The 10,913-nt window shown below is 35.4% G+C and overlaps 2 protein-coding genes and 1 long non-coding RNA gene across 3 annotated transcripts; 1 reads left to right on the top strand and 2 right to left on the bottom strand.

Annotated features, from left to right (window-relative positions):
- Positions 1-241: 241 nt before the first annotated feature.
- LOC130986213 (probable inactive receptor kinase At2g26730) lies at positions 242-1,750 on the bottom strand. The gene is made up of 2 exons (XM_057909536.1): positions 976-1,750; positions 242-900 (listed from the first exon to the last, which is right to left on the bottom strand). Exons 1-2 carry the CDS (start codon positions 1,589-1,591, stop codon positions 404-406), a joined length of 1,113 nt encoding a protein of 370 aa, XP_057765519.1. The 5' UTR covers positions 1,592-1,750; the 3' UTR covers positions 242-403.
- LOC130986214 (uncharacterized) lies at positions 478-1,852 on the top strand. The gene is made up of 2 exons (XR_009089215.1): positions 478-614; positions 1,574-1,852. It is a non-coding gene; the product is annotated as an uncharacterized LOC130986214 (long non-coding RNA).
- Positions 1,853-7,273: 5,421 nt separating this feature from the next.
- Positions 7,274-9,472, bottom strand: LOC130986212 (probable serine/threonine-protein kinase WNK11). The gene is made up of 3 exons (XM_057909535.1): positions 9,223-9,472; positions 8,421-8,915; positions 7,274-8,223 (listed from the first exon to the last, which is right to left on the bottom strand). Exons 2-3 carry the CDS (start codon positions 8,913-8,915, stop codon positions 7,831-7,833), a joined length of 888 nt encoding a protein of 295 aa, XP_057765518.1. The 5' UTR covers positions 9,223-9,472; the 3' UTR covers positions 7,274-7,830.
- Between the last annotated feature and the right edge of the window lie 1,441 nt (positions 9,473-10,913).

Raw genomic sequence — 10,913 nt, 5'->3', positions numbered from 1 at the left:
ACACTAAATTGTGGGACAGAGGATCTCATCTGCATCTAAACCAGCACTATCATGGAACAGTTCAAACTCCAACTGTTAATAATCATTCACTTATATCTAATACCAATTTCGCCCACCACATTCATCTAACAAAACAAGCCCGCCCCTCAACTAATATTACAATTAATTAGCATGCTTACATTTCTTTACCTCCATTTTACTCAGAGATAGGAGACACACACTTGGGGAAAGATTCAAGTGATTAAAAAAGAAAGTTAGGTATATATGCATACTCTAGTTAGTGGTTACACACTCATTTATTTCCACATTAATCAAGTTTTGGCCCAATTAATCTAATCACCACCCTTGTATGAAATTATTAAAGCCTTGCTTGTTCCACATGGAAGATTGTATCAACATATGATTATGCATCTTCTTGTTGAGCTCGGACAAGCTCTTCAATCTTGTGAAGAACCTCGGCGACGGCGGGCCTGTCGTGGGAGGTGCGCGCCACGCATTTGAGAGAGACGTTGAGCAGCGGGAAGGCATACATTTGAACATCCGACAAGTCCTTGTCGAACAGTACCTCTCCCGTCGTCACCCACCTCGGAAGGTCTAGGCCGACGAATTTCCCGGTGAGCAGCTCCAGCAGGATCACGCCCAAGCTGTACACATCGGCCTTTTCCGTGTCCGGCGCCGCGTAGCCCTTCATGGAGGGAGCCGTGTCCACAAACTTAGCGTATCCATACTCACTTATGAGGGGGTGGTGGTCGTGGCCGAGCATGATGTTGGAGGGTTTGATGATCCCATGATGAGAGATGATCTCCTCTTGATCATGGATGAATTTCAACCCTCTTGCTATACCCTCTGCTATCCGCAGCCGAAGCCTCCATGGGAATGCCCTCTTGCCTTCACTGTAGCCTGCAACACAATAATATATATATATATATATGTATATGCTTGGGAGGAAATTAAATTAAAAGTAGGTCTTCTCACTTTGAAAGAGGTCTAGCAGGCTCCCATTGGTTTGAAATGTGTAGACGAGAAGCTTCTCTTGAGGAGTACTGTTGAAGGAAACAAGAGGGAGAAGATTGGGATGCCTCAACTTTCCTACCATCCTCATCGTGTGTCCGAACTCGTCCAAGGAGACCTTGAGTCTCCTGAGTCGCTTGACGGCGTAGACGGCGCCGTTGTTGAGGCGGACCACGTATAGGCTGCTGCAGAAGCCCTGCGTGCGGAGCTCAGCCACCCCTTCTAGAAGCTCCTCCACCTTGAACCATTCCTCCTGCTCCACAAAAAACACCAGCTCCGAAGGCTTCATCATCATCTCCATATCTTTGGTTGATGATTCATCCTCCTTGCAATTGCTTTCTTTTCTTCGTCTCCATTTCAGTATGAGACCTGCCAGTAAAAGAATCATCAAAACTCCAAGTGTGAACAAACTCCACACTTGCCATGTCGTTAAACTCGACTTGGGATGATCTTCTTCTTCTTCTAGGATTGCAGTTTTCTGTGTTGCTAACCTCATAATCAACCTTGTGCAGTTGGATCTTTTGTGGGCCAAGTTTTTAATTAATTTGCCGATTTTCTGCAGGATTTGGTATCGGCGCATAACACTATATATCTCGAAGCGTTATGGTAGGAGACAAAAACGTGAACAAAGCTGCCGCGCAAGCAGTATCAAACTACCAATTTGATTAAGTTTCAAGTATTAAACTTGTCTAATCTAATTGGAAGAACGAATGGGTTTTTCTTGTTACTAATATTCTTAATTAATGTATAAGTTGCCTAGTGTGGCAACATCTCTAGGTTTCTTTATCCGCCATCAAAAGGGGATCACAAAATAATAAATTTGAGTATGATTCACAATTAATACGTACTTGATGGAAAAGACATGAACATAAATTATAATAATAGTATATGACTTCTACTTTGCAATTTCTTAAACATTTAATTGTATACTAAAAAGAGATTAACATATTGGCGACTTGACGCTGTCCAAGTATATTTATTTGATTTCTGAAAGTCGAGGTGTAATTATACAGTAATTATTTATCCCCTCCTCTCTCTCTCTCTCTCTTTTTTTTTTTTTTAATTGTAAGTAGGCCTCGGCCGGTGACTTGGATGATCAGATTACTTTATTGAAGTTGGGCTGAACGAGACGTGGAAAAGGGTATTGGGCTACATGTAATTGGTCAGTCTAAGTGGACAACAAATGCCATGCGAGGGAAACAAGACATCAATTATTAAATTATTTTTACCTTTAATTCCTGAATAATTATTAAAACTAAGAAGAGGATAAATCGCATGCAAAGTCTCCTAATATCCCCCAGCGGATTACTTCACTGCTAATTAAAAGAAAATGAAAGAAAATATCATATACTCCCTCCATCCACGAAATGAGTACTCATTTTGGGATGACACGAGTTTTAAGAAATGTATTGAGTGTGGTGTGAGTAATGAAAGAAAATAGTATCAGATACTCCCTCCGTCCACGAAATGAGTACCCATTTCGGGACGGCATTTAAGAAATGTATTGAGTGTGGTGTGAGTGAAAGAAGGGTTTCATTTTTTTAGAGTATTAATTAAAGAGTTGTGTGGGATACACTTGCCAAAAGAATAAATGAGTGCTCATTTCGTGGATAGACTAAAAAGGAAATATGAGTACTCATTTCGTGGATAGAGAGAGTATTAAAAACAAAAACTTGTGTGAATTTTCTCTCGCCATAAACTCTCCCATAAAATATTAATAATTATAGTTTCTTAAATTTTACTTAGAATTAATTAAATTCTAACTAAATTAATTAAATAATACTTTCTCCATCCCTCAAACATCTTCATATATAACATGTATTTTAGTAAAAATTAGCTGTATATTTGACAAGTGAATAATGGATTCCATAAAAAGTAAAAATTATAAGGGTAATAATTAGTAAAATTATCTCATAAAAATAGGTAACGAAGATATCTTGGAGGACCAAATGAAATGAAAAGAAGATGTTTACAGGAGTAATTAAGATAAACTAATTATAACTAGAGAGCTGACCTTAATGTGCGTGTGTGCACGGGAGATGATCAGCTCTATATTGGACTGCTCCAAAAGCAATATATTATTTCTTCATTTTACACGGGTAAAACTACCACACTTAAAATTGCATGGTCGATTGTAAAATATTGAAATCTTGAATATTTCTTCACCCTCCGGATATAATATCAGCCATATGATTGATAAAATAAACGCATCAAATCGTGCCCTAGATCTCACTAAAATTAGGGGGTCTCATTGGAGCGCCCCCTATATATATATATATATATATATATATATATATATATATATATATATATATATATATATAATACGTTAATTGTTTATTAAGGAACATTCAAAAAAGTAAACTTCATTTATATAAATAAGGAACGGTAGGATTCACTTCTCATCAGAATTTACCACTCAATCTCTTATTATCACATCCAAATAAATTTCACCGGCATGGTTTAGTATGATAAATTTGTGTGTTATCCGTCAAGTTTCAACGAAACATTATATTACGCTATAATCTAAATATATTTTTTTTGTTGATTATCTTCATAATAGTTAAACAATTGATCTGATCGAATTTTGTTATTATTGATTATTTCTCCACGTTATTTCAAAAGTAATACTGCACATAACTCTTGAAATCATAACTCATATACACAATTTATAATTAGAAATTTTTGTCATGCTAAGTTTGAGCTTATCGTAACTCTACATCAGTTAGCTAATTTAGTACAGATCAGTCTAGTATTTGGTAATAATGCGGATGACCCGATTTAATCTCACGACCCAGTATTATTAACCAGATTTCTTAGGATTAATAATATCACCTCTCCCTATGATTAACTTAAATCAGGATATTCTGTATTTAGCCATGATAGCAAACACCAACTCAGTATTAATAATCTGTCATTATCCACGCTAAAATATCTTGGTTACAAATTATCCTACATAATCTTTTATTGAAAACCAAACTAAATGTGTTGCATTCTAAAAGATATCCGAAGAGACACAATATTCCTGCTCTTTACAATCAGGGTGGAATAAAAAACTGAAAGTAGATTAAATGCCCTACATCTGATAAAATTACTTACTCAATTAAAGTAATTGTGTTGTTTAAATTTATGTCATTTAAATTAAATGAAAAGGATAGAAATTAAACTAATTCTATAGAGGCAGCTGGATGAGTGGGACTGACTCAATCAACTAATATAGGGCCTGCAAACTACTTCATCTCATTCTCTCTATTTTACAATAAAAATGATATATTCATCTATATATATATATATATATATATATATATATATATATATAAGTAAAATAAGTTCTATCCTACGTGGCGTAATAGAATCACTATATTCAAATTTTCCTCAATTCTCATTCATTCTTATTTTTTCTAAATTTTTAATCAACAAATTTCTATATATCTAATTTCGAACCTATCATCAACAAATTTCTATATCTAATTTCTTATGCATTAATTATATCCCAATCATATATATCTAATTTCGGCCTCATGCAGTCACGTTTGAGCTCTTATTTTATTTACTTCAACCTGTCATCTTTATTATAGATAGACTCAAATTCTTAAATAAATCTCAAATTCTTAGATAAATTAATTTCTTGTGTATTTTAATCTTAATCTAAATATATATTTTTAGAAAATTATATTACCATGATAATTTATTAATATTATTTTAATTCAAATAAAAAATATAAAAATATAAAAATTACTAAATGTTTGTATCTATGTATTTATCTTAATAATTTTATCTTGCATTGTTCGAATTAGACCTCATTCCTTAGTAGATGTTATATAAAGGCGAGCTCTTATTTTATTTACTTCAACCTGTCATCTTTATTATAGATAGACTCAAATTCTTAAATAAATCTCAAATTCTTAGATAAATTAATTTCTTATGTATTTTAATCTTAATCTAAATATATATTTTTAAAAAATTATATTACCATGATAATTTATTAATATTATTTTAATTCAAATAAAAAATATTAAAATATAAAAATTACTAAATGTTTGTATCTTAATAATTTTATCTTGCATTGTTCGAATTAGTCCTCATTCCTTAGTAGATGTTATATAAAGGTGACTTAGTAAATTAAGTTCAGCGATAATAACAAAAATTTATTAATTTATTCTAAATCCAAATACCTTGATAGAATACGACGGCATTTGTCAATTATATTAGGCTAATTAAAACTAATGTAGTAATAGATCGTTTTTCTAATGGATTACATACTTTACAAGACGACACAGTAAGGTTAAATGGCTTATCTTGATTGATTTTGTGAACATTTAAATGTAATTGTGTATAGCTAGGATATTTTCATGAAAATACTATAATACAACGTATAGGGAAGGCAATAAGGCTGATAAAAACAATAGATATTTTTGTTTGATTTAGTGATAATTCGAATAAGACATATTGGTACACATTTTTGTTTCAGGCAAATGCTTCTGGTTCGGATGCAGAAGAAACCAAAGAATTTGCAGAGTGGATACTTAAAATAGGTGACGGTACAGCCGGACATAGTCTTGGTGATGGAGAATCTATTGTGGTATTATCAGAAGATATCCTTATACGCGATGCAACAAATCCTATTGCAGCTATAGTGGAAAATTAACACATACAATGACGTCATGAATAATGCATTTGATCCAGAAATGTTTAAGAATAGAGCTATCTTGGCCCCCACCAATGAGATGGTTGATACAATCAATGATTACGTCATGTCTCTGATGTCTAGCAAGGAAATGGTTTATCTAAGTTCAGACAGTATTTGCAAAGAAGATGGACAAGTGGACCTTGATGAACAGGTATTCTCGGTTGAATATCTCAACACAATCAAGTGTGCAGGATTACCGAGTCATGAAATTAAATTGAAAGAAGGATACATAATAATGATTCTCAGAAATATTGATCTCTCTAATGAGCTTTGCAATGACACTAGGCTGATAGTAACTCAACTTGGAGAACGCGTAATTGAAGGCAAACTCATTTCAGGAAAAAATGCGGGCAAGAAGTTTCCCATAGCTAGAATGATTATGAGTCCATTAGATTTCGCTAAATTTCCAATTCGATTTCAGAGAAGGCAATTTCCTGTGAGTGTTTATTTTGCTATGACAATAAATAAAAGCCAGGGACAATCTCTTTCAAATGTAGGATTATATCTACTGAAACCAGTTTTTAGTCATGGACAACTCTACGTGGCAATCTCAAGAGTCACTAGAAAAAGAGGTCTAAAGATTTTAGTATGTGATGAGAGTGGTCATACGCAAGACACAACAACTAATGTTGTGTATGATGAAATTTTCGATAGATTATGAGGTAATTGCAAATTTAATATTTTATTCAAACTTTAAAAGTTTTAAGTCATTAACGATATTATTTAAAACATTTTTTTCTTATATTTTGCTAGGTTGATTTGATATGTGTGTGCTGCTTGTGCTTGGAGGGAAGAAAGGTGCAATAAATCCCATCATATTTTTTCATGTTCATAGGTAAAATATGTTATGTGAGGATGGTTGAGCCGGGTCGGTTTGGGAACGATGGTTAGGCCGGAGTTATTGAAACTAACCTTCCCGTTCCTCTTTCCTATCATTTTTGTTTTCATTTTAGACGAGTACTCTTTTTTCCTTCTACGGTTTTTCCTACCGGATTTTTCGTAAAAGAGTTTTAATGAGGCTCGGCCCCTTAGTCTGCTTCTTTTGTGCTTTCAAGGGTTTCTTTGGTTTTTCTTTTCTTTTATATATAATCGCATTATAATAATGTGTTATATGAGGATGGATATATTTCATCTTTTACTCTATCATGTTTCGGCTTGAGACTTCGGAATTTGCTTATTCTTCTTTCTTTGGAGGGGGAGACAGAAGTTGACCTTTAAGCATCGGAAATTTCTAAAATCATCATAATCAGATTGAATTGGTGGAAGTGTCTAAAATTACTTTCTTACAATTACCTTCTGAGTTGAGAGAATTGTTTGACTAAATATTAGTAAAAATATAAGTTAACATCTTTTACTTTAAAACAGATTTATTTAATGCTTTATTTTAGTAAAAAAATATCATCAAATAAAAAATGTATTGAATAATTACAAATATTTATATATTTTCATTTATTCGACGGGTTACCGACTAGTTTTATATAATTACAATTTGCGTAAACTTATACATATACTAGTATTATTTTATATAGAAATAAAGTAAAGTGTTAGGCGTAGATTGCGCGGGGGCAACAGTGAGAAAATATAATGATTAACGAGGAAGCATATTACCAAACATCCCACTGGCCATCAGAATTGGCGTCGTAAAATAATACAAAACCCAACTAGTAGGAGTTGGATGGACGACTTTTTCCTTTATCAACGGGCAAAAACAAGGAAGCTGCCCTACCACGCCACCCTTTTAAAACTCTACTTTGGCGGCGGTGAAAACCTTTGTTAAACCCCATCATGTTTTCTCATCTTCACGCCAAACATATGCCTATTTCTTCTACTCAAAGGTTGTTTCCCCTTTTCTTTGACCTCCTCTTGTGCTTGGAATAAAATTTGCACCAACATGTACAAATTCCTCTCTCACTAGATGATTCCAGTCAATCAGCAAATTCAAACTCTATTTACACAAACCTCACCAGATAAAGCCTAATCCCGGCCTTGGGCGTTGATCAAAAACCAAACAGCAAAAAAACATCAAATTTCGTAAACCAAAAAACCAAGGCACCCCTTTCCAAACTCCAAAGGTTTAAAAAAATGTTACCTAAATCCCAAAGAAAATTACATGAATCACCTGCTCTACTCTACTCATCAGCTTTTTCTTCATCGTCATCATCATAAATTCCATCAAAAAACGGGTCCTTGAGGAGATTGGAAGCGGAAGGTCTAGCCCTCGGCTGAGCTAGACACTTCTCGATGAATGCTAGCACCTCCGGGTCCTTAACCTTTTTCATGGCTTCTGGCCTCAGCCCGGATGTTACCTTTCTGTAAATCTTGGCAACATTCTCACATTCGCTGTATGGCAACTCTAGAGTCACCAGCTCAAGCAAGCACATGCCAAATGAATATATATCTATTAGCTCCGTGTAGTCTTCATCGTACAGTTCGGGTGCCATGAACTCTGGTGTCCCTATCACTGAATGAGCCACGTGACTTCTCCCAACTGTAACTGCCAAGCCAAAGTCACCAATTTTAACCTACATGAACCAATTAGACGAAGATAATCATAATCACATCCCCCACAATTTCAAACCTATAACTTCACAAATCCAATTAGTCTATCCCACAACTTTACTGTATTCAAGTTATGATCCGACCACCATCACCAAAGCTCATTAAAACTACGGAATGTATGGAAACAAAGAGACATTGCCATTGATGGATGGATGGATACCTGACCAATGTTGCCATTCATGAAGACATTGCTGCAATTGAGATCTCGGTGAATGATGCAAGGCTCATGAGTATGCAAATAGTCCAAGCCCTTGAGTATCTGCCTCGACCACTTCTTCAAAGCCTTTGTGGAAACGTGCTTGTGCTTCTTCCTGTACTCCCTCAAATTTCCCGATGTGCAAACCTCGGTGATGAAATTTAGCGTATTCCTCCTCTCGTCCCGCCACACCGAGTACAAGGAGATGATATTCTTGTTCCTCAGCTTCCGCAGTAATCCAACCTCCGAATACAGGCGGTTGATCATGCCCTCGTTATCGCTCAAATTGCGTAGTTTAACTTGGTTCCACGCCACCTCGATGCCTTCTTCTTGGTCGAAGGCTCTATACACTTTCTTCACGGCCCCTGCGCCCAGCAGCTCCTCATACCGCCCGTAACGACCGGTCGGATCAACCTCCACGAATGCTTCCTTATCTTCATCGCCCACATCACTAGCCATCTACAACCAAATCAAACAAATCTCATACATTATCAAACATTCCATTCAATTTGATTCAATTCCAGATGGCAAAATCATTAAATCTTAAATTTCATCTACAAAAAAGTCGGTATGTACGCAATAATTTAATCAAACAAGCTACCATTCCCCCCCTAAAAAATTCGAACTACACATGCGAGAAATCTTCTCACCGCTACAAAAACAAGCAAAGAAGAAATTCTCTTGTAAAATTGGACGGGAATTGCACTACTCTAACATCACGCGACATCGAAACATTAAATTGATGAAGTAAAAACTACGAATTTACCGTAGGTGGTTGATCGGAAGAAAGGGTAAATCCGATTCTTCTCCGGCGAAGGAAGAGAGTGAGAGAAAAAGGCGCGGCGCTTGACCCTCAACACTGCTGAAACAAAGCAAAGGCAAAAGTAAGAAGTGTTGGGGCTGCTGTATATATAGGTTTTTGGGATTTTATTTACCCGGTCACGTGAATTTGATGGGGATTAAATAAGGAAAATTGAATTCAGTTGACTGCACTTCTACTTCGACTAGAATTGTAGAGAAATTCAAAAAGTACGCCCTAAGGGTTTTTATTTTAATTCACCTCTTTACTTTTTCACATGTAGTCTTAAAGATACTATCGTACCTAGCATCTACAATTTTTGAGTAACGAATATATTTAATTTAATAGAATTAAATGGCAGAAGATTAATCTATGTTTCGAGCAAATGATCGTAGTATATTTATTTACTCAAAATCGATTTTCTGGTGACTGAGAAATAATTATTTAAAGTTTTTTACTTGATGACGAACATAGTTTTCGTACCACAATTCCACATGATTTGTGTCATTTACCTCGTTTTTTGTTTTGTGAAGTGTGTTTGTACCCTAATGTTGAGATTTACGAAGGTTTGATGCTTGGTTATAGATTTGGTGCGATTTCAGGAAAAATCAAAAAATAATTGGAGAAATGTGAAAGCATGGAGTCGAAGTATGGTTCGATACGAATCTGTGAGCGCAAATGATGGTCAAATCGGAGCTCGGACGAGGGAGAACGAAGCCGAGCAAGTCGGTTGCATAGAGACCAACAGAGCCCATGGTCCTGGTAGTGGCCGTGGGCCCGACGGCGCCTGCGGTCCCGACCGCGGGCCTCTCCAACAGCTTTCCCACGGTCCTGTACCGCGATCACGGCCGTGACTATGGAAAGAAGGCGGAAATTGCCACTTTATGGACCGTAGACATAATTTTCACCCCAACACTCTTTAAACCTTCAATTTGGGGAAAATTCTTCACAATTCTTTCATCCCCAACATTCCAATTCCAAACCCTAGCATCCATATATCCTCTACCATTTTTCTCACTTTCTCTCTACCATTTGGGGGAAGACTTGGAAAGAAGTTCATCAAGACTACATAATTGAAGATCAAGATTATAAGATTTGTCTATGAATCTCTATCTTTTTATATTTTTGTTTATGTTTTCTTATGACTTGATATTTGTTTTGATTATGAATATGCTTAGCTGAAATTCCTGGGATTAGACTGGATGGTTTATGGCTTTATGTAATGGATTAACATCTTTGTATATATATCTTGATTGTACTTATTATCTTTTCAAGCCCTAAATTTATTTATTGTATGAATCGTTAGCCACTTTTTGTGCATTTCTAATTTGTAATTTGAATCAACAATAGATTAGGAGTTTGAGACATATCATTTCAATGAACCGGGAGGTTGAGAGTTTGAGTGAGGGCTTTATTGATCTTTTGTGCTCTTGGAAATTATAGGTTAGAAATTGATCGGGGGCGACAATTATAACCTGTAATCTACTGATTTAGTCGTCCGAAAGGGGGCTAAAACTAGTGGGGAGACTGCCCTAGATAAGTAGGCATATCAAAATTAATATTAATTTAGATTAAAATTCATTACGATTCATTGAAATCTAATCCATAGGATAACTTTCCTTCGAGTCATTCCCCAATTTATTAACTAATTAAGATTA

Source organism: Salvia miltiorrhiza, chromosome 5 (assembly GCF_028751815.1).
Source record: "Salvia miltiorrhiza cultivar Shanhuang (shh) chromosome 5, IMPLAD_Smil_shh, whole genome shotgun sequence".
Lineage (NCBI taxonomy): Eukaryota > Viridiplantae > Streptophyta > Magnoliopsida > Lamiales > Lamiaceae > Salvia > Salvia miltiorrhiza.
This window is presented reverse-complemented; position numbering and strand designations above follow the sequence as displayed.